Source organism: Siniperca chuatsi, linkage group LG15, assembly GCF_020085105.1.
Source record: "Siniperca chuatsi isolate FFG_IHB_CAS linkage group LG15, ASM2008510v1, whole genome shotgun sequence".
NCBI lineage: Eukaryota > Metazoa > Chordata > Actinopteri > Centrarchiformes > Sinipercidae > Siniperca > Siniperca chuatsi.
Window position 1 is genome coordinate 23,414,791 of NC_058056.1, and position 19,728 is coordinate 23,434,518.

Below are 19,728 nucleotides of genomic sequence, written 5' to 3' on the forward strand. Positions count from 1 at the left end.
ATGATTTAAGCACGTTTACTGTTAAAAAGGTAGCAGGGGAATAATATTTCTGTTGTGGTAATTCCCCAGATTTCAGGTGGAATTGAGCTTGAACTTCATTTAAATTGTTGGTTTTAATGCACATGATGCCAGTTTATAGAAAATTTTCATCGTATATTCATTAAGGTAAGAATTCATGGATTGTTAATGTTACTGTTGGTCACATTTTTAACAAATTGTGGGACTTTTCTCTTAAAATAAATCTTCAGAGGTTTCAGAGGCTTTTCTACCCTGACGGGGTGTTTTATTCATGGAGAAGAAAAAAATCTGCAGGCTCATGTATTTCTCTGTTGAGGCTGAGCTGTCAATATCTTTATAATCCGCTGTCCATCCACTCTGACACATGTTCTGTATATTAATCTGATACTCACGATGCTTAGCCGCATGTTAACCACTCTGACTCTCCATCCTCTTTACTAGGAGTCATGCAGCCACACCTCTGCTGCTACAGATGTTCTCCTAAGTCACTGCTGGAGTAATGGATGGATGGAGAGACCAGAGAGTTCATACCTGCCAAGAGCTGGAGACTGCTGCTTGCTGCGAGTACAGTAATCTGAATAACAGCTTTTACTGGCTGGAATGTATTGACTGGCTTCAGATTTAGCAACTCATTCCTAAAGCTCTCTCCCTCCCTCCCCCATTGCCTCCCAGTATCCCTCCTCTTCTTCCCTCCCTCCCTCATTCTCTCTGTCATCCCTTTTTTCATCTCTGCTGTGCAGTCAGTCTGCCTCCAGCTGATGAGCATATTGGCAGCTGCATCATTCCACCCTGCTGAGTTATTGGGATTTGTTTGCTACTTTTCCTGTTTTGTATTGAAGCTGTCCCTGCAACTGTACATGCACCTCTATGTGTGTGCGAGTTATTGGGATAATTGTTATTGACTGACTGTATGGTGGTTCAATTTTTTTTTTTATTCTATTGATAGTTTCTTTTTTTGTACCCCACCCAGGGGGGAAGCCAGAGAGAATGTTCTCGTCTTCATCCAGAAACTCTCTGTTCTCGCCCTGGTCGTCCATGGAGCAGTCGGACTCTGAAGCATTGGACATCAGCACCAAAGTGCAGCTGCACGGGGTCCTGTGGAAGAGGCCCTTCGGACGGCCATCGGCGAAGTGGTCCCGCAGGTGAGGGTGAGGTGTGATTCACCTGTCTTGAGTGTTTTTTATCTTTTAAACTTAGATAGGGGACTATATACTGTAGTTCTTAATATTAGCAGGGGAAAATTCAGCCTCTCTGCAACTTATAAAACCTTGTCAAAACCTGGATGAACTTTAAAAGGAAATCTGCTTTTTCTTAAATTTTCAAAAAGTTGACATTTTGGAGAAGTTTTCCTTCGTTCCTGACAAAAATGCTGATTATTCTTAGAGAACGCTCATGGTTTCCTTCCAAGGAATGTCAAAGAGTACTGAAAAGTTAATTGTTGCTGTAATATATTTGACAAATGAGTTTAAAATACTTAAATTGACCATTTATTTGACAACACAAGTATAAAATATTCTACTGTTCTGAGCAAAAACGATTTAATTTGCTCTACAGCCGTAATTGAAAACATCTGTAGTGACGTTTCCTTTTAGAAAAGAATCACAAATTACAGAAAATTATGTGTTTTTATGGCTGAAGAATTGATAAAACTTGATTGATTGTATTTCAGATGTCGAATGATGAACGTATTTTCTTCCAAAATGGACATTTCGGATCAACCAAACTGTTGTGACATGTTGTGTATTAGATGATATACCTTATATAATAACAGGATACACTTATCCACAGGCGTTTTTACATCAGTGTATCCTGAGAGGAGTGTATATTTGGATGTTAAAATGCCTGGATTGGTACCTTATGTCATGATAATGCTCTTAGTTTACATAACAGTTAAAACGACAATACACAGTGGATCCAGAGAGTCCATTTGCAGCACACTCTTTGTAACCTTTCCCATTTGCTTGTGTCATGAAGGTCAAAAGAATTTAGTTGTGTTCAGTAAATGCTTATTTGGTTTTCTGTGCCAAACTACAGACAGTTGAGCTCAGTGATTTAGTGGTTTTTGTTGTTGTCACCAGCTTAACAAAAAAATGGCAGTTGTTTGAAACAAATCTGCCAACCGGTCTGACCCTCAGAACGATTTTAAATGAGTTCAGTCATAATGTGGCAGAATATTTAACAGCCTCTCCTGTGCGTGAAAATAAAGGGGCACTCTGCTGATTTCACACATGAAGGTTAGTTTACTCGTCATGAAGACTACTACACAGCCTGTGAAAATGGCTGTATCATGTCTTTTTGGACTCTGGAGGAGCTTTCAAAAGTCTGAGAAAATAACCATGACGATGCCATCAATGAAAGATGCTATTTAGTTGCATTATGGTAAATAAAGGATCCAGCTTTTTTGAAGCTGGAACTAAAAGTCAGGATATCTCATTCATTATTAAATCTGTCTCTCAGTCCCCCAACATTATGGAAGTGCAGTACTAAATCTTGGAGTATTCCTTCAACTATTATGTCATATACTTGCTATTAGTCTCTTTTTATATCTATTTGTTTTCAAGTTGACTTAAAGGTGGGGTGTGCGTTTCTAATCCAATACACGTCTTTTTGTCAAATTCAGTGAATATCTCCTCACAGTCCGCTAGCTGTCCGTTCAGTGTGTGCAAAAAAACTTGGTGTTTGAACACAGCCCTGGCTCTGTAAATGGGAAACAAACAAAGTGGCTCGGACCGAGCCACACAACACTATTCCAGCCCTGATTTATGTGTCAGGTAACGTTGAATGACTTGCTCACATACATTCAGATTACTTTCTAGTTTTCCAAGCTATGCTGTTGTTGCGATGTTAGCTATAGTAGCAGGAGAGTTGTGAGTATCGCTGTCTGGAGCTAGTTTGCTGGCTCTGGGAAATGTCTCGTCCTCTCTGGCTTTCAGCTTTGCAACAGCAACTGTAGGGACAGTTTGCTAATCCATAACCTAACGTTAACGTTAGCTAATGTTAGTTAAATTACCTGCTGTGTCGTTGTTCGCTCTATATCATGGTATTTGTCATGGTATTGGATTTCTCCAGAATCGCATACCCCACCTTTAATTCCAAAGTTTCGTTGGAAATGCACAATAACAGGACATGAAAGTGACAAGTTAACATGTAAATATGTCACCCCCCCATCAATGATGCAAGCAACCCCTGATCCAATCAATAAGAAGCTGCACTGTCCCTCCAACCTGCATCATTATTGGACCAGTGATGTTGCACATGATGACCTTTCAAAATTGAAATTCTAATTTTGACTTTTACTTATAACATCTCGTATTTATAGACCAAGTTTTCAAAATATTCACCATAGTTTTTAAAATGTAATTATGGCAGCTCAGTCAGTGCAATATTTAAGGATAACTGGATTTGTGTGTGTGTGGCAAATCTCTTTTCAATAAATGTAATAGTTTAAGTAGTTACTGTAGTTTACATTTAATAATTAGTTCCTTTAATTACTGTTAACACATTTGAACACAAGGCTAAAATTCATCAGCCCTACATGTTGTGATCAGACTAATGTAGGAAAAAGACTATCTGAGAAGTTGCAACCATCTAAAGCAGCCTGGGGGCCCCACAAGGGGTCACAAGATGAATCTAAGGGGTCTGTAGGTGATCACTTGGGCAAGGAATAACAAAAAAAGGATTCTGCAACAAGAAATGTTTATTTTTCAGATTTTGTTTAGTTTTTTCTCATGAAATACTGTAAATGATTCAAATCAAACCATAAGTGCTCCTCACTCATAGACATGCAACCATGATGAGGGGTGGCAAGTTCTGCTTTGTATTTAGCGGTTGGACAGGTTGGAAACCGCTGATCTAAAACATAAAATAAAACTGCGGCAGTATATTCAGGAAAAAGCAGATCCTTCACACGATGAATTATACAGGTCACTTATTTCTGAATGAAAACATTATATTCTGTCCCTCAACAAGAGGCAGACTATGTAGAATTATCATGAAGGAATGTTCAAATATTGTTATAATAGACTAAAATGTATCAGTGGAAGTCACCTGCTCTGCTCATCAGTTTTGTATTGAGAACATCGGCAGACGTTGGTTCCTTTCAGCCCCACAGGATTGATTCACTGCTGCTTTCATTGTCTTCCTCGGTACAAAGATTCTTCATCATCAAAGACAGCTTCTTGCTCTACTATGCAGAGAGCGAGAAGAGAAACTTTGAGACCAACAGGTACTTCAACATCCACCCTAAGGTGAGCCGCTGCATCTTTTCTGCACACCTGAAAATGAAGATTGTTGAAGATACATGTTTTTTTTTATTGGATGACTACGTGCACTTAAACATGTAGGAGGTTTTAGATGAATAACTGTGTTTAAGTCATTTTTGGCTTTTTATAAACAAAAGGCTTTTACCTGAATTATCCAGAAACAACATTATGAATAATGGTGTGATGTGTTTCTGTCTCAGGGAGTCATTCCTCTGGGAGGATGTGTGGTGTCAGCTAATGAAAACATGGGCATGCCCTTTGCCATCGTGGTCAACCTGGAAGACTTTACTGTAAGACCACGATCCTGTCACACATTCAATGCAATGTTTCCTCCATTATTTATTTTATCAGCCTTACAGAGGTTTAAAGTATACTTAATTAATTATAAAAGACAGACCCAGGCATAAAGGTGCAGACAGACAACATGCAACAACAACTTAGTGCAAAAATGGCAACATATAGTAATTGCAAAGTCTCACTTGACTGTATGACAAATCAGCTTGCAGAGCTAAGCTCTTTAGCTCTTTCTAAATTGTACTTTTATAACTGTAATGATGTGAGAAATCAGCCTAATCCTGCAACAAATAGGACACATAATGGAGTGAATTAAGCTGCACACTGGGACACAACTGTGTTACATACATTTTTACTATCTCAGCAGCCCAAAGATGGAAGTCCACTGTCTATTTTACAGCGTGAACACTTTATTGACAAGATGTTGATGTGAAATATTGTATATCCGTCCCCCAGGGTACCATAGTCCTGGCTGCTGAGTCTGAGGAGGAGCAGGTTCAGTGGACTGAGATGCTCCAGGAGTCAGGGAAAGTGTGAGTATTCGACTGACACAAATTCTACTTCTAAATGTTGCTCTTGTGAAGGAATTAAACATAACATGACTCTTAAAGCCCTTTTTTGTAGAATTTTCATGGGATTATAGAATTATTTTGATGGGAGAAGTTTTTGTTTGTAGAAAACCCCCTGATGCAACCACAACTGTCATAATAGTATATAATGTATAACTCAGATCTGTAACAACCAAAACAAGAATATTCAGACTATTTCTTGAGAAATTACATTCCTTTGTCAGCTACAGCTTTTAACAAGATTAAGAGTCTACAGCCATGCTAGCTGCTCTGTGAGGTTGTACTTTGGCACAGCGATGCTTTGAGCTAAAAACCAACATCAGCATGCTAACATGCTCACAATGACAATGCTAACATGATGATGTTTAGCAGGTATAATGTCATTTTCACCATCTTAGATTTGTGTGTTAGCATGCTAACATTTGGCAGTTAGCAGTATACACAGAGTACAGCTGAGGCTGATGGGAATGTCATTAATATTGCAAATATTTGGTCATAAATGAAAGTATTGGACAAATTGAACGTTTGACCTGACGATGATGCTTGAAGAAACGTCTGGGGATCAGAGTTAGTATAATTCATCCTCTGGGGACCATGAATTTACCAAATTTCATGAGAATCCATCCAATAGTCGAAATATTTCAATAAAAACCACAAATGTCAAAGTGGCTCTAGAGGAAACGTCAGAGGACCACCAAACTCGTTAGGATTCATCCTCTGGGAACCATGAATGCCTGAATTCATGGCAATTCATCAAGTAGAGGATGAGATAGTTCACTGAATAAGTGAAAACTTTGACCTGCTGGTGGAGCTAGATGAAAAGTAAGAGTATCGCCAAAGTCATTACAATTTATCCTGTTGAGACCATGAATGTCTGTTGCAAATCTCATGACAACCCAGCCAAACATTGTCAAGATATTTCACTCTGAACCACAAATATCAACCTCAGAGGAAAAGCCTAAGGATCACCAAAGTCAGAGGGATTAATCCTCCTGGGACCATTCATGTCTATACCAAATTTCATCAATAATTGATGAGATATTTCAGTCTGGACCACAGTGGTGAACCGTCATCCCTAGAAGCATGCTGCTAGCATGGCTAAAAATGATGGAAAGCATCTATTTATGTGCTCAGTGTTTTAATTTACTTAATTAATTTACTCATCCCTTGATTTTGTTAAAATGATTGTTTGTCCAACAGCACATGGAAGAACTCCCAACTGGGGGAGGCCATGATTGAGAGTCTGGAGGCTCAGGGGCTGCAGCTGGCCAAGGAGAAGCAGGAGTATCTGGGTAAACATGGGGGAAGGCACCTGAAAAAATGAGCTTTTTAAAGGTTTAACAAGCAAAGGCTGGTTATGTAAAATGTTTTTCTTTCTCCAGATAAATTGATGGAAGAGACTGAGGAGCTGAGTCATCAAAGAGCACAGAGAGAGGTGAGACCTTTGTTTACTCCTCTGGTCCGCGATCCAAAGATATTCAGTTTACTATGATATAAAACAGAGAAACACAGCAAATTATCTCATTGGAGAAGCTGGACTTAGAGAATGATTGAATGTTTTTGCTAAATAAATGACCTAAGCTATTAATCCATTATCAAAATTATTGTAGAATAATTTTCTGTCAAACAACTAGTTGATTAATCGATTCATCTTTTGCTTTTCAATATTTTGGTATTAAAATAAAGGATAATTCACACTTCTCTTGTATAGCAAGATCTTTTTTTTCAGCCAACTACTATCTTAGTTCATCCTGTGTGTGATCCTTCATTTTAATAACCAATAAAATTGTCCTGCATACAAGCTCTGAAACAGTTTGTGTGTGTGCAGGAGCTGGAGCGTCTGAACCAGGTTCTGGAGGAGGAGAAAATGAAGTTTGAGGAGGTGGTGCTGGAGCTGAAGGCAGAGCAGGAGCATATCAAACTGTAAAAACTCAACTATTTCCCATTTATGTTAAGTGATACTGATTATACTGTAGAAGCCTGTAAATGAATGTGATTTGTTTTCTGTTGTGTGTTGATGGCAGAGACCTGGACGGTACAGCTCAGTCCCTGAAAGGTGTTGAGAGTGAAAAAGAAGAGCTGAGCAGTTTAACCATCATGCTGCAGAAATCCATTGAGGTATGACAAAAAAAAGCTCAAATAAAAGCTATTTGTCACTCATCCACAGATTGTCCGTTATGTAGATACTGCATGTGCGCTAGCATGTAACAAAAATAACTTATTGATGAGTTGGAAAGGACTCTGGTGCTCGATTCAGACCATGCAATGTTACAACTGCTGATGTAATATGTTATGTAACACACCCTCGTGGTTGATAGGCCAATTATCCTGGTAAAGTAATAAATTTGACATTGATGCAACTTTCTGTGGAAGAGGATTAGAGCCATGTGAAAAAAAACTTGAGTCAGAAAGTATTGTGAGAGATTATAATCACAACAAAAGTCAAGAATTAAAGGAATAGTTTGACATTTTGGGAAATATGCTTATTGGCTTTATTGTCGAGAGTTAGATGAGAAGATCGACACCACTGCTTTGACTGTCTGTCTGTTAAATATAAAGCTACAGCCAGCAGCTGGTTATCCTAGTTTAGCATAAAGACTGGAAACAGGGGGAACCAGCTATCTTAGCTCTGTGTAAAGGTCACAAAATCCGCCTACCAGCATCTCTGAAGCTCACTAGTTAACATGTTATATTTCGTTTGTTTGCCAGACCACCAGCAGAGACTCCAGCAAGTCACTGCTCCTGGCCAAGAAATAATCTGGCATATAATCCCCCTAAAACTACAAATGTTGTTTTTATACTTCAGTTTTTGTACGGATTAACCAAACAAGATATAACATGTTAATTACTGAGCTTTAGAGGCACTAGTAGGCGGATTGGTTACTTTTGGACAGAGCCAGGTTAGCCTTTTCCCCGTTTCCAGTCTTTATGCTAAAATAAGACAACTGGCTGTATTTTTATATTTAAATATATGAGAGTGAGATCAATCTTCTCATCTAACTCTCTGCAAGAAAGCAAAGAAGCACATGTCCCAAAATGTCGAACTATTTCCTTAATACAAAGAATCACAACTTTCTCAGAATATCAAATTTAATCACAAAGAACAGCTTTGTGTGGCTGTAACTCTCTTCCATAACTGACTGTTAACGTAGAAAATTTGTCTTTCTTAGTAAAATCTTACCTTTTCATAAATGTAATAACTGAACTCAAAATATGTGTATATACACTGTTCAGTATAACTATAATATAACAGTATAGTTCCATATAAATATGTCACTCATTCACAAATTTGGATTTTAGCTGAGTGGCTGCATCTGAAAAAGACATGAAAATGTATGGAAAAGATCATTTAAGTTCATTTGACAAAAAAATCTTTACTCAAGGTCCACTGACATACTAGCTTTTTCCAGAGCTTTCAAGCACATCTCCAGTGAGTGGACCTTGAGTTAGGGGGGGTTAAACTACTATTTCCAATGTAAGGAATAAACGCTCAACTTCCTGTCCATTGCATTAAACAAGAGATATTATTACATTACACTTATAATATGTGAAATATGCAGCACTCAGTCTCACTAATGAAACCAAACAAGTTTAAATTATTTTCGACTGAGTAGATTCAGTGGGATCTGAATGTCTTTGTTTTGTCCTTCAGGAGCTCTCTCAGGAGAAACAGCGAACTCTGGAGCTGCTGGGGGTGAAGGAGCCAGAGGAGAAGGAGGCGGAAACGGCAGGGGAGAGCTCAGCCTGCAGGAAGTCCGAGGACGGGGAGGGTCCCGGAGACCTGGACCTGCTGCAGGACCTGCGACACATCGAGGAGCAAATGAAGATCCTTCTAAAGGAGAAGGAGCAGGCTGATGACAAGTGAGTGAACCCAGCATCAGACAGGGATTACTGGTTTGGTGCAGCAAAAGCAGAACAAAACTAATAATGTGCAACAGACTTTTCCTTTTACTATTGTCTTGAAAACTTTCAGAAGTCCTTTTTTGGTGATTTTAACTTCTTCGCTGCAGTTACAAGGTTGCTACAGGTTGAGAAAATTCTTGAAGGAGTTCGGTTTTTCAGTCAGAAATGAAGTGTTTATATTTTCACACAAAAATGACAATAAAATGTTTTAATGAACGTATAAATGTCAGGGTCACATTAGACACATTGATTACTGAATCAATATTGGAAAATAATAATAAAAAAAAATCCATAAGTTCACAAGAGGGCTTTAGCATGCGATTATGTTTTGGCATCCAAAGGGTGAAACACTCTGGCCTTTCCAGGGAACCTCTATGCTAATGGCACACAGGATGTAACTGGTGGAAATGTGTATTGATCCCTAAACAACCAGCCCATTGATCAGCATCAGTAAGTGGGATATCACAGTCAGCTGCTATTGACTGTGTAGCACTAATGTTCTGTTACAACACTGAAATATACAACCCATAACGTTATGTTTCCATGAGCTCTGCCTTCACTCTCCTCCTCTTCTCGGACGTCCTCTGACTGACACGTACAGCTGCAGCCATATGGAAAAATACAAGTATACAAATTGATCCTCATCTGCATTGCAAAACAACAGTCCTGCAACAAAAGCTGGTAAAAATGTTCAGTTTTTGTCGAGACTATTACTTTAGTTGTTTGCATGTTGACTCAAATTGATGTTATATGATATTATTTTATTGGAAACACAATGATGCAGTAATAATACATTTAATATAAAAACATTTTTTCCTTAATTTTTTTTCTTCCTGAAAGGTGTTTCTAATATTTTGCCCACCTTATTAACATATTATTGAGGAGCAAAAGTAACAGAAACCTCCAATACAAAAATAATACAAAGATACAACAACACCAGAAACTGTCTCAAACATGACAGAAGAGTTGAATCAACACCGCTCTGACACAATTTTTCACAAAGGCAGAATTTATTACGGAGCTGTTTTGTTGGATTAATACATTATAATTTATAGTATATTTATTTATATTTATAATATATATTTCAATATCCCGACAAAAGAATATATAAAACCATAATAGAATAGATTTTTTTCTGTTTATACAAAATGGAATTGTGTCTGTTGTATCTAAAATGTTCACAACAGAGCAAAAACAAAGAATTCATGAAGACAGCTGGTAAATTGTTAAGTTCAACAGTTGGCTTAAGAATTAATAAAAGCTATTTTAAAGAACATCAGATATTCAACCAAATAAAAAACATAGAATCAAATCAATCTCAAAGCATTAACTCGACATTTTCTGGTGGAGAGTTGAGATAGATAGATACCACTCTCATATATCTGTCCGTTAAAGATGAAGCTAAAACCTGCAGCTGGTTAGCGTAGCTTAACATAAAGACTGGAAACATCTAGCCTGGCTCTTACTAAAGGTAACAAAATCTGCCTACCAGCACCTCTAAAGCTCACTAAATAACAAATATTATCTCATTTTGTTTAATTCATACAAAAACCGGCGCCTAAAACGACAATTTGCTGTATTACCATGTTCATGTAAGTGTCTCACAGATGCTAAATGTCAGATGTTATGTACAGATAAAACTGGTCTCTTTGAGATAAAGTTCTGTGGTTCCTTGTTTTAACCTTAAAATTATATTAAAGGTGTGCGTTTGTGTGGATTCATTTTCAGATTAGGACAGAGATATGCATGATGTTTTCTATGTTGTATATGTTGTGTGTTTGTAGTCTTTTCCCTGTTTGATGGTGTTTCTGTCGTTCAGGCTCAGGGAGAAAGAGCAGCGGGCTAAAGTCCTGCAGCAGGAGAGGGAGTACTACTCGTCTCAGGCTCGGACGCTGCAGCAGTCGCTCTCTCAGCTCACTGTGGACAAGCAGCAGACTGAGGCCGAGCTCAAGGTAACAGAGCGCAAGTCGGCTGCTCTCAGCTTGCCGTTACACAGCAACAAAACACAACTCAAAGTCAGTTTAAAGGGCACCGTATTAATCAGCTGCCAGGATTATGTTTTCAAATATACTTTCAGAAGATAAGAGTGACAAGAGTAGTCACAAGATGAACAGTCAAATGATGAAAACATCAAATTGAAATGAAGTAAACTTGCTTATTGAGGTCCTCTAGTTCAGTTTCTCCAAACTGGCCTTATTGGAAGAATTTTAGCAAATTTTAACAAATCTGGTTTTGATGTGTTGTCTGATGTGTCCATATATTTAATTACTCAAACTAAAAATAATTTTGTTTTTGATTATATGTGCGTATAAATACAATTTTTAGTTGTTGTTGTATTTGATTTAAAGGCCCTTTACACCCATGGTAAACCCACCCACGATTCCCGTTTTTGGTTGATTGGACCTCTTGTCAGCTCTGTGTGGATGGTGTTTGACGTCTTGTAAAGTCTCCTGTTAGCTTTCTGGCACATGATAGAGTTGGACAAATTACACTTGTATTATTTAACACAAGAAGTCCTGCCCACCACTTTCAACCTGATCTGAGGTCTAATGAGCGAAAACAACTGAATAAGCCTGTGAGCCTTTAGAAGGACTGAAGGGATTCGGTTACCGTACTTTGTAATTTACTTTATAAACATTTATTGTAAAAACAGCTGAAAATGGGTGAGTTTCAAATGTATTTCAGGCCTTTAAAGCTTGAATTTTGTACAATAAATGGAAAATAGTTACTTTCCATTTACAAGTAACACCTCTGTTTCAAGATTGTCACAGCAGACATTTTGCCTTTCATAGCAGGAAAAGCTCAGGTGGAACTAATAACAATAACGATGGTTCAGTTAGTCATGCTCAATACCAGGGCACTGGCTAAATTACATTTGTAATTACAAACTTAGCTGAGTATGTTTGTAGAAACCAATTAGATGTAACTTGGATATCAGTGGTGGAATGTAACTCAATTTCAAGCCAATTTAGTACTTAAGTACAATTTTGTGATACTTGTACTTTACTTGAGTATTTCCGTTTTATGCTACTTTATACTTCTTCTCCACTACATTTATTTGATAACTTTAGTTGCTTTGCAGATTATTAATACAAATATAAATCAACTAAAAAATGATGATGTAATATTATGGATTAACCTACCCAGCAGTATATAAAGCCCCACCTTTACCAGCTGCAACATTAGTGATGCATTAATAAGCATCACTAATGATAATCCAGTAACATATTATATATGATTCTGAAATGGGCTATTCTGTATAATGAGTAATTTTACTTTTGGTACTTTAAGTGTATTTAGATGGCAATACTTATGTACTTTTACTTATTATCAGTATTGCTACTTTTAAAATATCAGAGTACTTCTTCCACCACTGTTGTTGCTTGTCAGATTTCATACTGAATCGGGTCTGTGATATCTTGAGGGTGGTTCAGCAGCAGATCCTCCTCCTCATCTCTCACTCCCAGTCTGATGTGCTGAATCTCTCTGGCATGAAGAGCTGATATCACATTACACTTACTGGAACAAAAAAACTCCAATGTCCAATTTCTCTGTATGAAATTACCTCTGTTTCCTCTTTGCTTTGTGTCCATCGCTCCTTTACATCAACTCACTCTTTCTCTGTCTTTCGTGAGGCCTCAGTCAAACCTCATTATTTGAGACAAGCAGTTTAAGATACAAACTCCTGAACTATTGAAGTGCCTTGGAGCAAATACCCAAATCTCAACTGACTGGTTGTACCAGTCACCTCAAGTATTTACTCTGAACAGTTTCTCCATGCTACTACTCTAGATAATGTGTATTTAGTAGGGTTTTACATGCTTTATATTGATAATGATATTTTTGGACTGAAGCTCACAGCAATCAGTATTTAAGTTGCAATTCATCTTTTAAGTGTTTTTCCCCAGGATAAATTATTAAAAAAGGTGGAAAAGCCTGTAGTGCTGCTTTCAGTTCATTATGTAACACTAAAAGTGTCTATTGAGAAGTGACATTGCTTTTGCTGTGTTGTCTCCTTCAAACATCATGAGACAGTTTGAATTTGAGTAAACTTTGACCTCTTAAGCTGAGTGAAATCTTTCCTCCATCACATAATTAAAAACCCAGTATGTCCCTTAAATATCCACATACAGATACAGTATATCGATTTAACCCGAGTCTTAGTCGACTCACTTGCTTAAATAAGTTTTCACTAACATCCTGTGTGTTTCCTGCGTGTCTCAGGCGGAGATAGAGTCCCGGGTGGAGCTGGAGAAGAGACTGAAGCAGGCTGAAGAGGCTCTGCAGGACCTGGAGAAAGGCCTGGAGTCACTGGACCGGACCAAAGAGAGAGACGAGAAGATGAAGGGGGATGTGACTCAGCTGAGGAGTGAGTGCATTCACTGATACCTTCATATCATGTCAGATATTAATGTGTCGCTGGTAGACCCAATGTGTGCTGCAAGATTGTATTTAGTTCACTGGGAGCTGTAAAAGTCAGAAGTTGAAGGGATAATTGTTTTTGTTTTTCTGTCATAATATTGTATGGAGTTTGGTGTGGTGATAGTTCCTATATATGAGGATGGCAGCAAGAATGTCATCAGTATCTCTCAGTCAAATACTTAAATATGCATTCAAGCATATTTACTTACATAATTCTCTGTAAGAGATATACATACAGATCTAAATGTTCTTCAACACACAGTGGAGATGTGAAGTGCAGAATTTGATCTCATCTGACACTTAGGCCTGTGTGACTGCCCTCCTCTGGATAGATTTTGTATTACATGTTGATTGTAGGAGAAACAATATCACATTCAGCAGATATCAGTCAAAAGTATTGAAAGATGTTTTATATTCCAGGAAGTCCATAGAAAGTTTTAGTTTTATTCAGTAAGATTAATTGATTATCCAAATAGTTGCAGATTACTTTTTTGTCGATTGACTAATCTATTAATTGACCAATCGTACAGTGAAAGTTTAATATTACGATATAACGCTCCTTACTTCTTATGTCTTAATAAAGGATAGCAAGTTACATTTTACAAAAATCTTGTTCCAGTAATAGTTTCAATTTGAGTCGATGTGATGAACACAAATCTAACATCTTTCCTGTTATTTTGAATACTTTTGTAACATTTATATCAAGGTAATGCTGTAGTTACTGTAATTTTGACATTGGGGACAAATATCAGTTGTAAATACTCTAAATGCAAGGTCCACTTACTTAGCTATTCCCAGAGCTTTCAAATGTATTCCACAGTCTTCATCAGCGAACAGAACTTGCTCAGATGTCATCATGTGACCTATATATTGTACCCAGTGGTGGAGGAGGCTGTAAAACAATACTCCATTACAAGTAAAAGTTCTGCATTGAAGGTGTTACTTAAGTAAAAGTATGTAAGTTTAATCAGGAAAATGTACTTAAAAATATCTAAGTTAACTATTTTTTAATAGGACTGCAAACTAATGATTATTTTCCTTATGGATTACTCTAATTGATTCGATTACTCGAGAAAATAATCAGTAATTTGTGAAAACAGTTTCACAATGTTTTTTTTGTCCAACCAATAGTCCAAACCTCAGAATTATTCAAAATTATTAAAATAATTGCAAGGAAAAAGCTTTGAGAAGCTGGAACCATGAAATGTTTTTGCATTTTTACAAGAAAAATGACAAACAATTATCAAAATAGTTGCCATTCATTTTTTATTAATCAACTAATCGTTTCAACTCGACTTGTATATATTGTTAGGTAGTTTAAATTATAACAAAGCATCATATTTTATAAGCTTCAAGTTTTGTTTGCAAAAATCTGAATCTGCAGTAACTAAAGCTGTCAAATAAATATAGTGAAGTAGAAAGTACAGTAGATGTAGAAAGTAGCATGAAAAGAGTAGAAAAGTACCTCAAATTTGTACTTGAATAAATGTACTCAGGTCACATGATAAGAGGTGGTTGGATATGGGTACGACCAGTGGTGGAATGTGACTAAGTGCAGGACCACGGTCAGGTGATGACTCCATTCTCTCAAAGCTCTGGAAATAGAAAAGTATGCAGACTTTGCATTTAGAGTTTTTCCACAGATCATAAAATTTGTTTTGTTTATCTGTAAATTACAGATTTAAGTCTCACCATTAATATTTCCCTTATTGCTCATTTCTAAATGAGCAACAGAAATCTGTCACATGCATCTCTAGGATCTAATGAGTGACCTGATAATGTATGTTGGCTATTTGAGATTCTGTTACATGAAAACATCTGAAGCCCACAAGCATCCTGTTGTTGGTGTGTGTGTTTAACCAGGATTCTTTGAGGAGTGTATCTGTGCAGCGGAGATTGAGGCGAAGCTTCCAGCGATAATGAAGAACGCTGTGTATCTGCACAAAGCTGCTGCACGCAGAATCAAGAGCTGCCGAATCCAGAGGAGAGCCTCCAGACGCCACTGGTGTAAGTCTGTGCATCATAACACATACACACCGGAAACATGCATATTTTATACCTGAATTCATCCACGTTTCCAAGGTCTTCAGAAAAACACTCAAATATAGATTTAAAATTTTAACCGTGGAGTATTTTTGAGTTGTTTTGCAGTTTGAGCACTGCACAAATAAAGTTTGGATAATTAACATTGTTCGTAATATTAGGTACATGAGGATGCAGCACAATGCATACAGCATTGACTAGACAGTGCAACATCATCATATACAGAGAGAATCGAGTTATTGTGCTACATTAACCTTATAGCAGTAAAAAGGATGATAAATGTATACTTTGTGGTCCAAAATAAGATGTTCCCTTTGAATCACCCTTCATCCGTCATGACCATGCTAAGCTCCTCTTAACAGATCCATCAATTCATCAGCCACGTCCTCGTCCACGCTCCTTCCTCCACTCCCCTTTGGATCTTTCCTCTTTCTCTAGTAGTTGTACTTGTAAACACAGGTGTATTAGTGTTTGTTCTGCTTCTAAACTAAGGAACAGTCTGTCTGAGGTTTTGTGGGAATCTGAAGACACATCTTTTTAAGATTTGCTTTCTCCTAAAGAGTTTTTAACTTTCCAAATATTTAATAGTCTTTAAATGTATCCCATTTGATTGTATTTTCTTTTATATGAAGCACTTTGTGTTGCATTTTATGCACAAATTGTGCTATTGAAAAAGTTTATTATTACTAGTAGTTGTTGCATTATTCGTACTGGCAGTGATGCATAGTATTAGAAGTAGTAACAACAGTTGCAGTAGTGTTATTACTATTAGTAGCAGCAGTTGGACATGTGGTAATACTAGTAGCATTACTGTAGTAGCAGTGGATATGGTTCTTCTAGTACAGTCGTGGTAAATTTGTAGCCTATAGGGCAGCAAATGAATATTGTTTAAATTGTTCAGTCTATAAAATTGTGAAAAATGTCCATTACAATTTTCCAGAGCCCCAGTTTATGTCTTCAAATTGCTTATTTTGTCTGACCAACAGTCCAAAATCCGTACTTAAATCATAGTATGTCTATTTCTTCCTTTGTTATTTAATGAGGCACCTGTTAAGAGTCAAGTAAGTAAGTACCTAATTGATTGTTATGTTCTCTACATATTTTCACTGCTTCGTTACAGTAAAACACTCCAAGTCTTTTGCTGTAGCCAACGCTGACGACGGCAGCATGGAGGAGCTGCGGGAGACGGCACGCCGACTGACCTCCGACAGCAGCTTCAGAGAGAGCGTGTACAAGATCATTGCTCGCAAGGACACCACAAACAAAACAGAGGACTGAGAGGACAGCGAGCGAGGTAAAAGAGGAGAAATGGTCCTTAGCTTTACCTCAGTCCACACACCGAGTGCTGTAGAGATCCTGATCCCAAACCCACCATTAAAATACAAATCTGTTTGATGGCATCTCTGGTTGCAATCTTACGTTTTTAAAACTGTACTGAGAGCAATCAAAATTAAGTTTAACAGAAAGACTAAATCCATTAAAAAATCTATTTTATTTATATATATATGCACTGGTTTATAGCCCTTTTTGACCAAACAGTTCCAGGAACCACAAAAAGTAAACTCAGGAACTGAAAGTACCTTTTACGCATTAATGTTTGTTTCCATCGCATCTGAAAAAACCTGAAGATTAGGCAAATTAGAATGATTAAAGGATTAAAAAACTATGATGGCGATTGAAATGCAATTTTCATACTCTTTCTTTCTTTGTATTTACTGTTGCGTGACTCTGATGTTCAAGTTGGATGTAAAGAATGAAGGAAAAGGAGATGTGTAGAGGCGAAAAAGGAAACTGAAAAGTTTGGAGCACCTCTCTCCAAAGTAGACAATCTGCTGAGTTTTATAGTTTAGAACGTTATCGTGATGAAACTACTAGTAAATAAAGTTTTATTTCTCTCATTCACTTACTTGGTAACACTTTATCTGTATTTGGACTATTCAAATAGTTTATAGTCTTTGTAACATTTCAACTGTTTCGCTTTGTCTGTAGATGTTTAACAGATTATCAATAGAGTATATGTGACAAATCATGAACATACGCTTACCAAGATGTTTTTTGTGCCCAAACCTAGAAAACGGTTACATTTGTCAAACAGTTGAATCTCAACTAATAAGCTGTTGAAATGTTACAAATACTCTTTAAACTATCTGTAGGCGGAATATCCAAATAAAGTGTAACCACTTTGTTCTTATTGCAAGCTGACAACAGAAATTCTTGCCCTTTTCGAACAAAAAGTTCCCAATGTGATTTGTGTTTCCATCGCGTCTGAAAAACCCTGAAGATTAGCCAAATTAGAACAATTAACAAGTAGCGTTTTGAAACGCAAAAGGAAACAACGCAGTCATCCTGTTGTTCTGTTCTGTATTTACTGTTCTGTGACTTAAATGTTTGAGTTAATGTAATGAATAAATGAAAAGGAGACTGAAACTCCAGAACGCCTGTCTCCAAAGCAGACAATCTAATGATACAATCCGCAAATCTAATTTTATTTTTCCTCGTTCACTCGCTAGCTCTTCTCAACTGCCACGCCCCCTCTCTTTATCTCACTCCTTTTTTTTTTTTTAAACTAGTTGGGAAACAGACAACAACAAAGCCTCACTTTGTTTTTACCATTAAAAAGAAATGCTAACATCTTGTCCTAATGTAGATACAAGAACGTACTACTCTCAGAGCAGGGACTTTTTTGAAGATGAACTAAATTTAGTTCCTGAATTTAGGAACTTATAGGGCATTTCCATCAAAGAGTCATTATGATAAGTTAAAACTACATGTATGTTAAGAACAGCTGTTCTCTCAGTAAGGTATACTATTGTACTACAGTAGTGTCCTAATCGAGTATTTGACTAAAACGTTTGGGACTCTAGACTCCACCTGATAATGTCAAGTAACATTACGGCATCTTACGAAACACTTAACATGTCATAAATCAATCAGTCGGCAGTGTGCGACTGTAGCCTTGTACCTTGAGTTTCTAGTGTTTTCACCATTCTCTAAAACAACTACTACTATAATAGATTTACAGTATACAGAACATATTTAGCAGATAGCACAGCCAATGCAAATCCATCTTGTAAAATGTTTGTTTTTATTATTCTGGTTTTGATTGTATGCACAGATTGTGTCCTTTAACAGAGGTTTTATGGCAACACAGATGTGTCTGATATCGAACCTTGACCATTTCATTATTGCTACATATGAAAATCTGTCCTTGACCAAGCAACTCAATGTAATTCACTGACGCAAGCATTTTATGATAATGTACAAATGATAACTTACCAGAAATGATACAGAAAAGAAGCCCACATGTCAGGGTAAGGTAAGAGGGGACATAATGTACTTAACAACATGCCTTGATGCTAATAAAGCTGTGTTTGAACCTTGTACATGTCTTTCATTTATGCAGGTAAAAGGCTGTAGGCTCGAATCTGGGTTCCTGTTCCCAGCAGCACAATCGATGGCACTGTTACTAGTTTAAAATGAGTAAAAACTCTTGATAGGGATGTTTTTCCATCAGAGAGACTTGTTGTGTTTTACACTTTGATAAAGTTCAGTGTGGGAAGAAAAGTTCTGTCAGGGGGATTGTAGGGTTACATCACCAGCTCTTGTTCATCACCAGGACCTGCAGCAAATAAAATAAGAGTGTGATGAATGTGAGTATAAACACTACGGTTGGAGTCCATTTTCTTTAATAAAACAGATATTTCTGCTCCTCAATTCAAGGATTGTAAGTTTTTGTTACATACACAAGTAACATGGGTAACACTTTATTCTAACTTCCCCTCTTTAGCATTTAAAAGCACTTAATAAATGGTTTATAACAATAGTGGCGTTGACAGCACATAAGGATATTTTAAGTGTTCATTAATGTATATCAGCATCTATAACTGCTCATTTGTTACAGCTATGTTATACTGTGAAATGGTTTTCCACACATGATGAAGATGTTTGAGGAGTTACAGTTGATAAATATATGAACACTTAAAAGTCCTTTTATCTGCTTACAACTCATGTATAGTGTTATAAATCATCTGTTAAGGGTTTATAAACTACTGTGCTAGATAGGGGGGTTAAAATAAAGTGTTATTGTAATATGTGTAGTGAAACGGCAATGTGCCGTGCTTTAAGGTTGTGCTAAAAGACTAGTGTGAAAAAACATGGATTAGAAAGGAATATAATGGATAAAAATGTATGATAAAAATGATACATTTAAAAAAGTA

At 37.1% G+C, this 19,728-nt stretch overlaps 2 protein-coding genes across 4 annotated transcripts in view; one reads left to right on the forward strand and one right to left on the reverse strand.

Annotated features, from left to right (window-relative positions):
- The first annotated feature begins 126 nt into the window (after window positions 1-126).
- Window positions 127-18,892, forward strand: plekhd1 (pleckstrin homology domain containing, family D (with coiled-coil domains) member 1). Of its 2 annotated transcripts, none has more exons than XM_044167484.1 (14): window positions 127-582; window positions 989-1,160; window positions 4,172-4,265; window positions 4,481-4,570; window positions 5,031-5,107; window positions 6,344-6,435; window positions 6,526-6,578; window positions 6,972-7,066; window positions 7,168-7,261; window positions 8,796-9,004; window positions 10,866-10,998; window positions 13,271-13,415; window positions 15,332-15,475; window positions 16,632-18,892. In XM_044167484.1, the coding sequence occupies exons 1-14, from the start codon at window positions 522-524 to the stop codon at window positions 16,787-16,789; spliced, it is 1,617 nt and encodes a 538-aa protein (XP_044023419.1). In that variant the 5' UTR covers window positions 127-521; the 3' UTR covers window positions 16,790-18,892. The 2 variants fall into 2 exon arrangements, with proteins under 2 accessions (XP_044023419.1, XP_044023417.1); XM_044167482.1 differs by having other exon boundaries at window positions 569-587.
- ccdc177 (coiled-coil domain containing 177) overlaps window positions 18,578-19,728 on the reverse strand; it is a 40,648-nt gene continuing 39,497 nt past the window's right edge. For both annotated transcript variants that reach the window (XM_044167481.1, XM_044167480.1), the window contains exon 3: window positions 18,578-19,130. The gene's annotated coding sequence lies outside the window, so the exon portion shown is untranslated. The remainder of the gene's footprint in view (window positions 19,131-19,728) is intronic.